Source organism: Pogoniulus pusillus, chromosome 43, assembly GCF_015220805.1.
Source record: "Pogoniulus pusillus isolate bPogPus1 chromosome 43, bPogPus1.pri, whole genome shotgun sequence".
Taxonomy (NCBI): domain Eukaryota; kingdom Metazoa; phylum Chordata; class Aves; order Piciformes; family Lybiidae; genus Pogoniulus; species Pogoniulus pusillus.
Genome location: NC_087306.1, coordinates 1,130,087 through 1,144,838, shown reverse-complemented (window position 1 = coordinate 1,144,838; position 14,752 = coordinate 1,130,087). Strand labels below are relative to the sequence as shown.

At 68.6% G+C, this 14,752-nt stretch overlaps 3 protein-coding genes across 7 annotated transcripts in view; 1 reads left to right on the top strand and 2 right to left on the bottom strand.

Moving 5' to 3' along the window:
- PSMB4 (proteasome 20S subunit beta 4) lies at positions 1 to 3,733 on the bottom strand. Its single transcript, XM_064176049.1, has 7 exons — positions 3,553 to 3,733; positions 2,588 to 2,794; positions 1,362 to 1,508; positions 1,176 to 1,257; positions 962 to 1,078; positions 392 to 480; positions 1 to 93 (listed from the first exon to the last, which is right to left on the bottom strand). The coding sequence occupies exons 1-7, from the start codon at positions 3,672 to 3,674 to the stop codon at positions 81 to 83; spliced, it is 777 nt and encodes a 258-aa protein (XP_064032119.1). The 5' UTR covers positions 3,675 to 3,733; the 3' UTR covers positions 1 to 80.
- On the bottom strand, positions 3,680 to 6,055 carry LOC135192656 (proline-rich proteoglycan 2-like). Its single transcript, XM_064175929.1, has 2 exons — positions 5,138 to 6,055; positions 3,680 to 4,146 (listed from the first exon to the last, which is right to left on the bottom strand). The coding sequence occupies exons 1-2, from the start codon at positions 5,757 to 5,759 to the stop codon at positions 3,680 to 3,682; spliced, it is 1,089 nt and encodes a 362-aa protein (XP_064031999.1). The 5' UTR covers positions 5,760 to 6,055.
- CGN (cingulin) overlaps positions 4,121 to 14,752 on the top strand; it is a 24,226-nt gene continuing 13,594 nt past the window's right edge. For 2 of the 5 annotated variants that reach the window (XM_064176038.1, XM_064176037.1), the window contains exons 1-8: positions 9,376 to 10,000; positions 10,246 to 11,237; positions 11,337 to 11,437; positions 11,681 to 11,750; positions 12,014 to 12,109; positions 12,399 to 12,523; positions 13,137 to 13,278; positions 13,360 to 13,572. In XM_064176038.1, coding sequence (XP_064032108.1) covers positions 9,772 to 10,000; positions 10,246 to 11,237; positions 11,337 to 11,437; positions 11,681 to 11,750; positions 12,014 to 12,109; positions 12,399 to 12,523; positions 13,137 to 13,278; positions 13,360 to 13,572 — 1,968 coding nt within the window. In that variant the 5' untranslated portion in view covers positions 9,376 to 9,771. Of the gene's footprint in view, positions 4,212 to 9,374; positions 10,001 to 10,245; positions 11,238 to 11,336; positions 11,438 to 11,680; positions 11,751 to 12,013; positions 12,110 to 12,398; positions 12,524 to 13,136; positions 13,279 to 13,359; positions 13,573 to 14,752 lie in introns of those variants that run through there. The other 3 variants (XM_064176041.1, XM_064176039.1, XM_064176040.1) reach the window with 3 other exon arrangements.

Genomic DNA, 14,752 nt, shown 5'->3' with positions numbered 1-14,752 from the left:
CACAGGTGAGGGAACAGCTTTAATGTGGTCCCCGAGAGGAGGTCGGGAGGGGCCTCGGGAGGGGCCGGCCCCAGCCTGGGTCACTCAAAGCCACTGCAGACAGAGATGGGACAAGGTCAGGAGAGTCACAAGCAGGACGTGGCCAACACCAAACCCTACCCCCTCGCCTTGGGACCCCCCCAGACCCTGTCCCCCCCCAACCCTGCAGCCCTTGCACCACCCCCTGCAGCCCTCTGAAGCTGGAGCAGAGGCCCTGGGGCAGAGCCACTGTGGGTGCCAGGAGAACAGCAGGTGCCAGGGCTCCCCCCCAGCCTTGGTGCCCACCACGCTCTGTGTGCCAGGAGGACTCCTCCATGGGCACCACAGGGCCTGAAACCCCTCTGGGTGCTACCTGACCAGGTGGGCAATGTCCCAGTTGGCATCCAAGGTCAGAGGTCCCTCCAGCTCCACTCCTTTCTCCGTGGCCACAGCAATCTCGTACTGAGTGGGCAGAGGGGAAAGAGGTTGGGAGGTGCAGGGAGGGGGAGAAGGTTGAGGGACCCCCGGAGTGGAGCCAGGGAGGGGACCTCGGAGATGACAGCTCCAAGCCCCCTGCCCTGGGCAAAGCCCCTGGGAGTGGCTGATCGCCAAGGGGGGACTGGGATAAGCCCCAACCTCCCCCCACCCAGGTGCCCACCAAGTGCCCAGAGAGGCTGCTAAGCAGTGGAGACCCTGCCAGGGTGCCCAGGTGCCCACCGAGTGCCCAGAGAGGCTGCTAAGCAGAGGAGGCCCTGCCAGGGTGCCCAGGTGCCCGCCAGGTGCCGAGGGAGGCTGTCAGGCAGCAGAGGCCCTGCCAAGTGCCCAGGTGCCCACCAGATGCCCAGGGAGGCTGGCAAGCAGAGGAGGCCCTGCAGGTGCCCAGGGAGGCTGTCAGGCAGCAGAGGCCCTGCAGGTGCCCACCAGGGTGCCCAGGTGCCCTCACCCTGTTGAAGGCACGAGCATCCCTGTAGTAGAGGATCCTCATGCAGCGCTCGATCAGGCCCCGAGCCTCCTCCTTGCTCAGGTTGGGCTTCTTCTCCAGCACCTCCCTCATCAAGGGCTGCAGAGAGAGGAGCAGCAGAAGAAAACCAACCACACGATGCCCCCCAGCACCCCCCCCCCAGCATGCCCCCCCTCCCCCCGCAGAAGGTGCCCACCTGTGCCAGGTAGGCGCCGTAGCCTGTGGCCAGCGACGGAGCCTCGTAGGCTACTCCCAGCATGTCCACATAGCCCAGGAAGCTGAGGGAGGGCAGAGCTGTGAGCCTGGGGCAGGGCTGGCAGGAAAGCCACCCCCTGTGCCCACCGGGTGCCAGGGCAGGGCAGGGCGGCAGCTGCTGGCTCACCTCTCGCCGCCGTAGCAGCCGGCGATGACCACAGTGTTCCAGAGGGGGTTGACCTTGGACCTCCTGTTGTACATCACCCTGGTGAGCCAGGCGTGGATGGCCCTGGGGCTGTAGCTGTGCCCATCCCCCAGCAGCTCCTCGTCGATGCTGGGGAGGGAGGAGAGGGAGGGAGGGCAGCAGCTGGAGCCAGGAGCTGTGCCCCACCCCCGTGCCCAAAGCCCCTCGGGGCGGAGCTGGCAGGAGAGGGAGGCCGCAGGGCAAAGTGGCATCCCCTCGGGGGGGTGCAGGTGGCACCAGGCTGGGTGGGAGGGTTGGAGGCTCTGCAGAGGGAGCTGCAGCCATGGCTGGGGGCAGTGGGGGGAGGTTCACCAAGGCCAAGGGCTGGGACCTGCCCTTGGGCACAGCAACCCCAGGGAGGCTCCGGGCTGGGGGCAGTGCCAGGAGACTGCAGTGCCAGGAGACTGCCCTGTGGGAAAGGACCTGGGGGAGTTGGTGCCAGCAGCTGGAGATGAGCTAGGGGGTGCCCAGGTGGGCAAGAAGGGCACCAGCAGCCTGGGCTGGGCAGCAGCAGCAGGGCAGGGACTGTGCCCCTGGGCTGGCACTGGGGAGGGCACAGCTGGAAGCCTGGGGGCAGGTTTGGGCTCCTCAGTGCCAGGAGGACATTGAGGGGTGGAGAGGGCACAAAGAAGGGCAAGGAAGGTGGGCAATGGTCTGGAGAAGAGGCTGGGGAGGGGCAGCTGAGGGAGCTGGGGGAGGTGAGGCTGAGGAAGAGGAGGCTGAGGAAGGCCTCGTTGGGCTCTGCAGCTGCCTGGCAGGAGGCTGCAGGCAGGTGGGGGTTGGGCAGTGCCAGCCCAGAGGAGATGCCCTCAGGCTGCCCCGGGGCAGGCTGAGGTTGGCCACGAGGAACCATTTGTGCCCTGCAGGAGTGGTCAGGGCCTGGCCCAGGCTGCCCAGGGAGCTGCTGCAGTGCCCATGGCTGGAGCTGCTGCCTTGCCCTGTGCCCATGGCACTGTGCCCATGCTGGGGTCAGGCTGTGTTGCTGTTTGGGAGTGGATGCCCCTGGAGGTCTTCTCCACCCCAGTCCCTTCCATGACTCTCTCTGGGATCTGCCAGGGGACAGAGGTGGACTCCAGCTCCCTCCTCCCCCACAGCGGGCAGCAGCCTGGCACAGCGGGCAGCAGCCTGGCACAGCGGGCAGCAGCCTGGCAGTGCCCTGCAGCACCTACACCATCTGGTCGATGATCTGCTGCAGGTACTGGAAGTCGGCGATGTCCCCCGAGGCGCCCAGCATGGTGGTGTCGTTGACGCGGAGCAGCCTGGAGACGCCTCTGAAGCGAGCCAGGGAGCCGTAGGAGCCCAACATGTCCGCGGCGATCAGCACCCCCCCGGCGAACCTCACCCCCAGCACCGAGCTGCCGCTCACCATCGGGCTCCTGCGGCGGCGCCGCGGGCTCAGGCGGCTGCCCGGGCCCGGCCCCGCTCCTCCTCCTCCTCCTCTTCCTCCTTCTCCTCCTCCTCCTCCTCCTCGCCACCGCTCCCTGCTCCCAGCGCCCCTCTGCAGCGGCCTCACCCCGAGGCTCCCTTCCGGCTCCGCAGACCTCACCTCAGGCCATGCAGGAGGAGCACTTCCAGTGCCCCCCTGCCCAGTGCCCCTCACTCCCTGTGCCCCCCTGCCCAGCGCCCCTCACCCCCTGTGCCCCCTCCCCAGCGCCCCTCACCCCCTGTGCCCCCTTGCCCAGCGCCCCTCACCCCCTGTGCCCCCTTGCCCAGCGCCCCTCACCCTCTGTGCCCCCTCCCCAGTGCCCCTCACCCTCTGTGCCCCCTTGCCCAGCGCCCCTCACCCTCTGTGCCCCCTTGCCCAGCGCCCCTCACCCTCTGTGCCCCCTCCCCAGCGCCCCTCACCCCCTGTGCCCCCTTGCCCAGCGCCCCTCACCCTCTGTGCCCCCTCCCCAGTGCCCCTCACCCTCTGTGCCCCCCTCCCCAGCGCCCCTCACCCCCTGTGCCCCCCTCCCCAGTGCCCCTCACCCCCTGTGCCCCCTCCCCAGTGCCCCTCACCCCCTGCGCCCCTCCCGACTCCGCCATCCCCAGTGCCCCCTGCCCAGCTCCCCTCACTCCCCGTCCCCCATCCCCCGCCATGACCCTCAGGCCGCCTCCCTCCCTCCCCAGTCCCCCCCGGCCCCGCCGCACTCACAGCGTTCGGGTGAGCGGCAGGAGGCCGCCGGCGGGGCCGGGCCCCCTGGGGATGTAGGTTTGCCCCGGGGCAGGGCCCCCGGCCCAGAACGGCGGCGGCGCTCGCGCTGCTTCCACCTCCATCTTAGTCACGGTGCGGCCCGCGCGGCGCAGGCGCAGGCGCAGCCGAGGGGCAGCTCTCGGCCACCGTAGGCGGCGCCGGCGCCATCTTGGGAGAGGCCGGGGCGGGGCCCGGTGCCATCTTGGGAGTGGCGAAGCTCTCCTGCCTGAGCTTCAGCTCGGCCCCCCAGGGCCGGGGTCCTCCAGGGCCGGGGTTCCCCAGGGCCGGGGTCCCCTTCCCCGCTCTCCCTGAAGGGCCGAGGCCGCAGACGCGCACCGAGCGGAGGGGAGGGCCTGGGCCGCGGCGGTACCGGAGCAGAGGTCGCAGCTCCCTCCCCAAGATGGCGGCGCCCCGCGGGCGGCACCCGGTGCGTCACGTGATCAGCGGGGCCGCTAGGTGGGGGTGTGGCGGGGGGCGTGGCGTAACGTCTCTGGCTCCGCCTCTGGGCGGGACTTCGTGAGGGGATGTCCAATGGGCGGCGCCGGGGGGCGGTGCCTGGGCGAAGGTAACAGGTTGCGGTGAGCGCGGCGGGAGCGGCGCCGCTGGCGGCGGTGGCGGCGGTGAGTGCCCATGGGGAGCGGGAGCAGGGGGGCTGCCGTCCCGGGGGTGTCCTGCCCTATGGCAGTGCCCATGGGGAGCGGGAGCAGGGGGGCTGCCGTCCCGGGGGGTGTCCTGCCCTATGGCAGTGCCCATGGGGGCTGATGCTGTGGGGGCTGCTGTCCCGGGGGGTGTCCTGCCCTATGGCAGTGCCCATGGGGAGCGGGAGCAGGGGGCTGCTGTCCCGGGGGTGTCCTGCCCTATGGCAGTGCCCATGGGGAGCGGGAGCAGGGGGCTGCCGTCCCGGGGGGTGTCCTGCCCTATGGCAGTGCCCATGGGGAGCGGGAGCAGGGGGCTGCTGTCCCGGGGGTGTCCTGCCCTATGGCAGTGCCCATGGGGGCTGATGCTGTGGGGGCTGCTGTCCCGGGGGGTGTCCTGCCCTATGGCAGTGCCCATGGGGGCTGATGCTGTGGGGGCTGCTGTCCTTGGCGTGCGTCCTGCCCCATAGCGAAGCCCCCAGGGGCAGAGTCTGTGGAGTGTGCCCTGCCCTGTGCCCAGTCCTCCCGGGGGAGCTTGTCCCCATCTGTGACCTGAGCGTGGGGACCCTCAGGCTGCTTTTCCACTGAGAGACCTGAGTTGTCCCTGTCCCACCAGCGCTCCTCCAACGAGGACCTGCCGCGCCCCATGGCCCCCCGTGGGAGCTGCCCCGTGCCCTACATCCCCCCCTCAGGAGCTGAGCTGCTCTGTGCCCTGTAGCCCACCTAGGAGCTGCCTTTCCCACCCTCCGCAGGGACTGTCCCTGCTGCAGGGGTTCTGCTGTTCCCTGGGCAAGCTGCCTGCTGGTGCTGCTCTCCTTTGAGGAGTGGTCCTCAAAGCACTCCAGGACCCTCCAGCACCCCTCGTAGAGCCTTCTAGAGGGGCAGCTCCACTCAGCGTGGAGCTAACCAACCTTGTCCACGTCCCCGGGGCTGGGAGCTGCAGGAGGGCAAGAGCCAGCCTGGAGAGGGAGGGGGCAAAAAAAGCCTTCTGGACCCCTTCAGGGTTGGACTCGAGGATCTCTTGAAGGTCTCTTCTCCACCCTGGGTGGCAGCGATGCGGTGCCCAGGGCCATGCCAGGCTGCTCTGTAACGTGGCACCTCCTGAAACTGTAATGTGAGGAGCTGCCAGCTTCGCCAGGCTCCCCCGGGCAGAGCTTTTGGCTGCCTCTTTGAAGAAGGAAAAAAGCCCAAAAACCGAACCCAGAGCCCGGGGGGGTGCCAGCCCCACAGCCCCTGCCTCGAGTCCTGTGGTGGCTTGGCAGCTCGGCCGGCACCAGCTCCGGGTGCCCTCTTCTGCCCTCTCCCCGCTGCCCGCAGCTTTCTCTTTGGCAGGGTTCCAGGCGTGCTTCGGGCTGGCTTTGCCCTCCCACCCCCCTGACCAGCTGAGCTGCTTTGGAGTCGGAGTTGGGTTTCCATCTCCGGTCCTAGGAGCCCCCTCCTGTCCCCAGGGGTGCCCCTCGTTTGTTGGCACAGCCTCTCGAGTGCCACCAAAGCCTCTCGCCCCCTGCACCGCGGCCGTGGCGCTCGCAGCATATCCTTCCCCAGGGCATCTCTTTTGGGGATGGGAGCAGCTGTGGCATCACCTCCCTGCCCCCGGGGGGTGGAGGTTTTGTGGTCCTCAAGGCTTGATGTGATGGTTCTGTGCTCGCGTTAGTGCTGCCCACCCTGCCCTGGGGATGGGAGTGATAAGGGGGGCAGGCAGGGCCCCCAGTCCCTGGGCATGGTGGGGGTAAGGCAGGGCCCCCAGTCCCTGGGCATGGTGGGGAGCAGGCAGGGCCCCCAGTCCCTGGGCATGGTGGGGGGCAGGCAGGGCCCCCAGTCCCTGGGCATGGTGGGGTCAGGCAGGGCCCCCAGTCTCTGGGCATGGTGGGGAGCAGGCAGGACCCCCAGTCCCTGGGTATGGTGGGGGTCAGGCAGGGCCCCCAGTCCCTGGGTATGGTGGGGGTCAGGCAGGGCCCCCAGTCCCTGGGCATGGTGGGGGGCAGGCAGGGCCCCCAGTCCCTGGGGTTGGCAGCCATGGGGGAGGGACAGGCAGGGGCTCCAGTCTCTGGGCATGGTGGGGGGCAGGCAGGGCCCCCAGTCCCTGGGCATGGTGGGGGGCAGGCAGGACCCCCAGTCCCTGGGCATGGTGGGGAGCAGGCAGAGCTCCCAATCCCGAGGGATGGGGGGGGGGGGGGGGGGGGGGGGCAGACAGGGCCCCCAGATCGGGGTGAAGCCTTCCCAGCCCTGTGGCACCAGAGCCCTTTTGGCTCCCTCAGAGCCACCTCATGGCCCTGGGGCTCCTCCTCCCTCCCTGCCGCTTGTCCCCCGGGAAATATCCACCCGGGGCGGGGGGACAGAGCGGATCCAACCCCTCTGGTGTCAGAGGTGTGACTGGAAAGCGGAGTGGATGCGGCTGGTGCTGTGCCGAACGCCTCCCGCTGCGGCTCTGTGCCGCGCCGCTGGTCCCGGGGCACCGCGGCGGCGGCGGTTCGGTGGCAGGGTCTGCCCGCAGGCTGCGGCGCAGGGGGACCCGCAGGAGAAGAGCAGAAAGGTTTTGGTTGCCCAGCCCGGCCCTGGGCGAGGCCAGGAACGAGATTTTCCAGTCCCTGGCTGATGATTAACCGGAGGGCTCCGGGCTGGGATGTGGAATTTGGTCCTTATCAGCGGCCAGGGAAGCCCCAGGGGACATCACCCTGCGGGCGTGGGTGAACCTCAGCGCCCCTTCCCCCCTCCCCACCGCGGAGTCCCGGCGTGGTCGGGGTGGGGTGGGAAGGGAGCTGGGAAGATCAGCGAGTGCCAACGCGGCTGGCAGAGCGCAGGGCACGGCCGTCCCGACCCTCGCAGCGCCTGGCGCGGTGCCCGGTGCCCGCTGCTGCGTGACGCAGGTGCTGCCGGTTTCGGGTTGCTCCGACGGGGCGGGCGGAGGGCGGCTCCACGTGCCCGGCCGCCGATCCCCCGCGGTTTCGGGCTCCCGCGGTTTGCGGCAGAGCCGGAATGGCAGGTTCGCGGCGGTGCCAGGGCACGGGCAGGGGCACAGCGTGTGCCTGCGCCCCGAAAATCAGCCCCGCGCTTTGCCCCCGGGGCAGGGCTTGGGCAAGCAGGCTGGGAGCAGAGCTTTGGGGTAAGCCGCGATGGGAGGAGCCCCCAAAACCCCTGCCGGGAGCCCCCCAAAAGGGAGAAACTCGAGGTCTACCCATCCCTGCTGGCCCCTTCCCCGCGGTGCCAAGGCTGGGCACGGAGAGCTTGGGGGTAATCTGCCCCCCGCGCCCTGGTTTGGGTTGAGGCAGCTCAGAGCTGGGCTATGGGTTTGGCATAAAGGTGCCAGCTCCTCGGTGGGGTGGGTGCCAGCCTGGGATCGAATGACCCAAGCTGACCACCGTGGAGCAGGATCCAGCCCATCCTGGCACCCACCCGGGTGGTTTTGGATGGGAGCAGGATGCCAGGGGGCGAGCTGGGGCACTCCGAGCCCTGCGTGGCACCGGAGCCTCTCCCGGCACCACCCCCACTTTGCAAAACAACTTTCTGGGTTACGGTCGGCGGCACAAAGGCCTCATTGTGCCGCTGCGGCCGGGCAGAGCTGGCTGCCAGCCACTGCCCATGGCCGGCAGCGTGGTGCCGGAGGTGCGTGGGCACCAGCCAGAGCCCTCTCCCGCTGCTCTGCCACCTGCCACCTCCTGCCCTCTCTGGCCGCACGCAGGACCCCCCCACATACATCCTCCAGGCTGCTCGGTGCCAGCCCGGCCGGGGCAGGGTCGAAGGTGTGCTGGAGGCTGGAGCGTGCCCGCGGGCACAGGAACCTGCCCTGGTTTTTAGCGCAGCTCTTCCACCCCTGCTGCCTCCAAACCTCCTTCCCCTGCGGTCTGCAGCGAACTCCCCTCCCGGGGCCGTGTTTCCAGCCCGGGGCTGGGTGTTGCTTCCACACAGAGGAATGTGATCCGGCTCCAGGCTGGAGCCTTTCCAGGAGCAGGGAGTGTTCCTGGGACGTGACCAGCAGCCCAGGCTCACCTGCTCCCTCCCAGCCCCCCAAGCCCCGGCTCGGGCCACCAGAGCCCCCCAAATCCAGGAGCAAAGGGGGTGGAAGGGGCAAATCCTCCTTCTCCCAGTCCTTTCCTGTGCCAGCTGAGCTTGAACCTGGTGACATTCCCCATCACATCCAACCCCTGTGGTTTTTCACCACCTGCTTCCTGCGGGTGCCAGGGCAGAGCCCAGTCCTTGGCTGGTGGCAGCGAGGCTGGCATGGCTGCCGTTTCACTCTGCAAGCCTCTGCCCTGCTGGTAGTGCCATGGGAGGGTGCTTGTGGCACCATGACACCTCTGTCACTCCAAAGGTGCTGCCAGGGCGGGTGCTGCACCCAGGGCTGGTGGTTGCCACCCTGATAGCAGCAGCAGGCACCAAACCCTCTCCCCGCCCGGGCGCCGTCTCGGCACCGGCTGCACTTTGGACGCCCTTGGGACGCTCTGGCTCCTGCTGGTGCCAGCTGGTAGCCTCTCCTCGGGTGGACAGTGCAGGTTGGTGGCCATCCAGCTCCTCCCAGACCCTTCGTCCTCATGGCTCGGGGGGCACTGGGGTGCCCGGAGGGCAGGATTGGCTCTGAGGGCTGCTCCGGGGGCCAGGGTCTCATTATCGGGATGCGGCGTCGGGGGGAGGAGCTCAGGGGGTGAGGGCTCTGCTGCTGGGCTCCTCTGGTGCCCTGCCTGGCTGCTGGCTCTGGGGAGAGGGGCATGGGGGACCTGAAGGGTTCGTGGTGACCCTGACAAAGTGGAGCAGCCTCAGGAGCAGTCCCTGATGGCTTGGCCAGGGAACAGGAGCAAGTGGTGATGGTGGTGGTGATTTGGCAGGGCCAGGGGAAGGCAATGGCTCAGCCTTCTGGCACTGCCTGGTGGGCTCTGTGTGGCACCTGCTGCCACCTCCCGACCTGGCATCTCTAGTGGGATGAGACTTTCCTTCTCCTTGAGTGCCATGGCAGTGGAAGTCCTGCTCCAGCTTCTCCCACGGGGTTGGCACGGGAGGAGATGAGGGCTTGGAGTTGATGTGAGGACATGGGGGCGCCCCCTGCTCTGGGCACCCCCTGCTCTGGGCATCCTGCTGCTCCATGCCTCATCTCTGCCTGCTCCCCACCCCACGCTGGGGCAACCTGGGGGGGGGGGGGGGGGGGTGGTGGCAATGTCTGGAGCCGAGCTGAGACCCTGGGCTCTGGGCTTCGATTCTGCTTTCCTCCACGAGCAGCCCCCTGCCCAGCTCGGGGTCGTCCCAGCCCCCCACTCCCCCCTGCATCCCGGAGACTCTCTGGAACCCCTTCCCGGGGCCGCGGGTGCGTCGCCGCCGGTATCGCTTTTGTTTCCAGCAGAGGAGCTGCTGCCGCTCCCGGCGCTCAGGGTGGGAGGCACCAGGGGTTGGTGTTTTTGGGGGGGAGTTCGTCGCTGAACCCCCTCCCCCAGGTGACAGTAGAGGAGCTCCCTCTCCCCTCCCCCCCTTGCATCCATCCTACCGCTCTCCGCCGGCCGGCATCGCCCTGGGTGCCCCCGGGACCGAGGGGGGAGGGCTCCATCACGCTGCTCCCAATATGTCACTGCTCATCTCTGTCCCCTCCCCACGGGACCCGGGTGGCTGCCCCCGGCTGCGGGCACAGCGGGCGCTGGGGGGGATGCTGAGGGGACCGCGGGAGCTGGGGCTGCAGCGAGGCTGCGGCGTTCCGCAGGCAGCGGGAGCGGTGCCCAGCAGGGATCTCTGCATCCCCCCCAGCCCTGGCATCGCCGGGGTCCTGTCACCAAGGGCGAGGGACCGTAGACACGGTGAGAGTCCGGGCACCGATGCTGCGGGGGAGGGGGGACGGGGGAGGGGGGTTATCGCTCTCCTTGCCCTCCCCGATGTCCCCCGGGGAGCAGCCGGCGCTGGCACAGCCGATTTGTCCCCTGCTTGTCCCGGGGACGCTGCAGCGCTGGCACCGAGCGTCCGCTGGCACCGTCCCGGCTGCCGGACCCTCGCTGAGCGCTGCCTCTGCTCTCAGCATGACTCTGTCCCCTCTGCGTCCCCTCAGGAGCCCCGGGGATGGAGTGGGCGGCGATGGCGGAGAAGCAGAACCCGGTGGACTACGGCGTCCAGATTCGCTTCATCAACGACCTGCAGGAGCCCCGCAGGCCCCCCAGGACGCGCACCAAGCCTGGCTCCTACGGGGTGGCCGTCAGGGTGCAGGGCATCGCCGGGCAGCCCTTCGTGGTCCTCAACAGCGGCGAGAAGGGTGGCGACTCCTTCGGGGTGCAGATCAAGAGCGACGGCTCCTACCCGACCTCCACCGCCGGCCCCCGACCCTCCGGCTCCGTCAGCTCTGACTCGGACCTGCCGGAGAACCCCTACGGGGGTCGGCAGCCGCCGCACGGCTCGGCCCACAGCACCTCGGACGAGGAGCCCGGCGGCGCCCTGCCGGCATCCCCCCGCGAAGCCAAAGCTCCGGTGGGCGAGGAGCTGCGGAGGACGCAGTCCCACGGGGACCTGCTCAGCGCCGCCGCGGACCAGCCCTTTGCCGCCGGCGCTCGTCGGGCCGGGGGCGGGCGACAGCAGCGGGTCCTGGCCGGCAGCAAGAGCAGCAGCTTGGTGAACATCGCTCCGCGGCCCAGCCTGGGGGCCAAGGACCCCTCCTCGGGCGCTGAGGCCGCGGTGGGTGCTGCCGGTGACGGCGACGTGGACACCAAACCCCTGTCCTCGGTGGATTCTCTCATCAGCAAGTTCGACGGCAAGGTCCAGCAGCGGGGGCGGGCGGCCAGGAGGGGCCGGATCCCCTCGGAGGAGAGGAAACGCTCGCAGAGCCTGGACGGCCGCGTCCCCCACCGCGACCTGCCCGCTGCCCACCGCCAGCCTGGCAACCTTCGCCCCCAGCCCCTGGGGCCCAGCAGTGCTGGCACCAAGCCCTCGGTGCCTGACGGCAGCCTGAGCCGGGCCGGAGGGCTGGAGGATGTGGGGACGAGGAGCCAGAGGGGGGTGGAGGATCCCGCGGCCGAGCGGCTGCAGAGCAAAGCCAGGGCAGAGTTGCAGGTACCCAGCGGGGTTGGATCCTGCTGGGGTCACAGAGGTGGGCACCGGTGCCCCCCGGAGCCCTCCTGCTGGAACTGAGCTTTTCGACTCCTCCTGCAGCTCAAATCCACCCCGGACCTGCTGCGGGACCAGCAGGAGGTGACCCAGCCCGGCAGCACCGAGCACCCCAAGGAGCTCATCTACAGCATCCTGAAGGAGGGGTGAGCCCCCCCAAACCCTCCTTAAGTGCCCCCCCGAGCCCTCCCTGAGGGCCCCCATGGCTCCCTGCTCCTCTTCCCAATGGCTGGGGGTGCTTTTGGGGTGGGCTGGGAGTGGAGACTCCCCCACAGCCAGCTAGTGTGTGGGTTGTGGGGGGCAGTAAGGCACTGAGGGGGTCCCTGCTGCCCGGGCTTGGGCATCACTCTGCCTCCAAATGTGCCCCTCCTCAACTCTGGCACCCACAGGAGCAGCGAGAGCGAAATGTCCCTGCAGAGGAAAACTGCTCAGCTGCTGGAGAGGACACAGGAGCTGGTGGTGAGCTGAGGCTTGCTGCTCCCTGGCTGGGGGGAGCCTCCTTCCCAACCCCCTCAGGGACTCCTTCCCACCCCCTTCAGGGACTCCTTCCCACCCCCTTCAGGGGCTCCTTGCAGCACCACATCCCTGCGTGCCAGGGACAGCACCCCAGTGGCATGTGGCTGATGAGTGGTGGCTGAGGACCAAGCTGTGGCCCCAGGGGGGGGTTGCAGCCTCCTCTGAACCCATCAAGTGAGCCCCGTGGCTGGGGGGGGTCTCTCCAGGTGCCCCCCAAGGACATGGCATGTTCCCAGCCCCAGCACAGGGACCTGGCCAGGAAGGTGGAGGAGCTGCAGGAGAAGCTTGATGAGGAAATCAAGGTGAAGCCGAGCAGAAGGTTTGGGGGCTTGGGGGGAGGGGACAGGAGGTCACAATTCACACCCTGGGGTGGGGGTGAGCACAGTCGGTCCCAGCCCCCAGCCCCCTTCACTTGGACTTGGGTGCCCAGGAGGGTTCTGGATCTTCTGGACAAGCTTCTTAGTGCTGGGGGGGTGCAGGTGTCCTTCCTGGGGGGGATGCTGGGGGGGTGCAGGTGTCCTTCCTGGGAGGGGGATGCTGGGGGGGATGGGCCCCCAGCAGGGGCCATCACTGATGTCCTCTGTCCCACAGCTCCGCCAGAAGCTGGAGCTGCCCAGGGAGCAGACAAGGAAGCTGAGAGAGGCCGAAGAGGAGAGCCAGAGGCTGAGGGGGGCCCTGGAGAGGAAAACGCAGGAGCTGCAGAGGAGCTTGCAGGAGTAAGAGCTGCTCCGGGGGGGGGGCAGGTCCCTGCCAGGCCCGGGGGCGTCTGTCCCGCGGGGAGGTTCCTGGAGGGTGGAGTTTGGAGATGCAAAGAGGCTTGGGGGAACTGTCACCACCCCCCACCCCCCGTGCCCAGCCTCTTTGCTGCGCTGGGGTGAGCCACACACCAGTGCCCATGCTGCTGGGGGCAGTGCCCATGCTAATGGGTAGAGTGCCCATGCTGCTGGGGGCAGTGCCCATGCTGATGGGTACAGTGCCCATGCTGCTGGGGACAGTGCCCATGCTGCCAGGGGCAGTGCCCATGCTGCTGGGGACAGTGCCCATGCTGCCAGGGGCAGTGTCCATGCTGCTGGGGGCAGTGTCCATGCTGATGGGAGCAGTGCCCATGCTGCTGGGGGCAGTGCCCATGCTGCTGGAGACAGTGCCCATGCTGCTGGGAGCAGTGCCCATGCCGTCGGGGGCAGTGCCCATGCTGCCGGGGGCAGTGCCCATGCCGTCGGGGGCAGTGCCCATGCTGCCGGGGGCAGTGCCCATGCCGTCGGGGGCAGTGCCCATGCTGCCGGGTGGGTGCTGCAGAGGTGCTCAGGCTCTTTGGGTGCTCCCCTCCAGGCTGAGCGAGGTGAGGACATCCAAGGCGAAGGTGGAGGCCAGGCTGGGGGACTGCGAGGAGCAGCTTCTGGCCTCGCACCAGGAGCTCCAGCGCCTGCAGCACGGCTCCAGCGCCGCCCCGGACAGCGAAGCTCTCTACAAGGTCTGGTGGCGGCGAGGGCCTGAGCGTCCCCCGCGGCTGCCACTGCAGCGCCACCGAGCCAGGCTTGTCCCCTCCGCTTAGGAGCTGCTGGAGACCAGGGAGGAGCTGGAGGAGGCCCTGAGCTCCAGGCAGCGTCAGGAGGAGCAGCTGCGGCTGCGGGAGAGGGAGCTGACGGCGCTGAAGGGAGCCCTCAAGGAGGAGGTGGCAAACCACGACAAGGAGCTGGAGCGGCTCAGGCAGCAGTGCCAGAGCGACATGGAGCAGCTGCGGCGCAGCATGGAGGGCATCTGCAAGGTCTGGCTGAGGCAGGGCTGCGGGAGGGTGGGCAGGGGCTTGGCTTGCGGCTGGGAGCCTTGCCTGGGGGCACTGGGTGGCAGCTGAACAGGAGCCAGCAGTGTGCCCAGGTGGCCAAGAAGGCCAATGGCATCCTGGCCTGTGCCAGGAGCAGTGTGGCCAGCAGGACCAGGGCAGTGCTGCCCCTGGGCTGGCACTGCTCAGGCCACACCTTGAGTGCTGTGCCCAGCCCTGGACCCCTCAGTTTAAGAAAGATGTTGAGGTGCTGGAAGGTGCCCAGAGCAGGGCAGCAAGGCTGGGGAGGGGGCACAGCCCTGTGAGGAGAGGCTGAGGGAGCTGGGGGGGTGCAGCCTGGCCCAGAGGAGGCTCAGGGCAGAGCTCATTGCTGCCTGCAGCTGCCTGCAGGGAGGTTGTGTCCAGCTGGGGTTGGGCTCTGCTGCCAGGCAGCCAGGGCCAGAAAAGGAGGGCACAGCCTCAAGCTGTACCAGGGCAGGGTCAGGCTGGATGTGAGGAGAAAGTTGTTGCCAGAGAGAGTGATTGGCACTGGGATGGCTGCCCAGGGAGGGGGTGCAGTGCCCACCCCTGGAGGTGTTCCAGAGGAGGCTGCAGGAGGCACTCAGTGCCAGGGCTGAGTTCATCAGAAGGTGCTGGGGGAGGTCTCAGAGGTCCTCTCCAGCCTGCTCCATGCTGAGGTTCTGTGAGTTCCTCCCATGAATGGTCCAGAGCTGCAGTGGAGTTTGTGTCCTGCCCCAGCCTTGCCACATGGAATGGGAGGGGGTTGGGAAGGGACCTTCTGAGGTCACCCAGTCCAAACCCCCCCAGCCAAGGCAGAGTCACCTAGAGAAGGTCACACAGGAACACATCCAGGTGGGCTTGGAATGACTCCAGAGATGGAGACTCCACCACCTCTGTGGGCAGCCTGCTCCAGGCCTCCACCACCCTTCAGTTACAGAAGTTCCTCCTCGGGTTCAGGTGGAGCTTCTGCTGGTCCATTCTGTGCCCTTTGCCCCCTTGCCCTGGTCCCATCCTCCTGCCACCCACCCCTGAAGTATTGATCAGCATTGATCAGGTCCCCCTCAGCCTTCTCATGAGAAGACTTCTCAGCCTCCTCACACTGCTTCTTATCTTCTCAGGCTGAAAAGCCCCCCAAGCCCCTCAGTCTCTCCTCAGCAAGAGACAT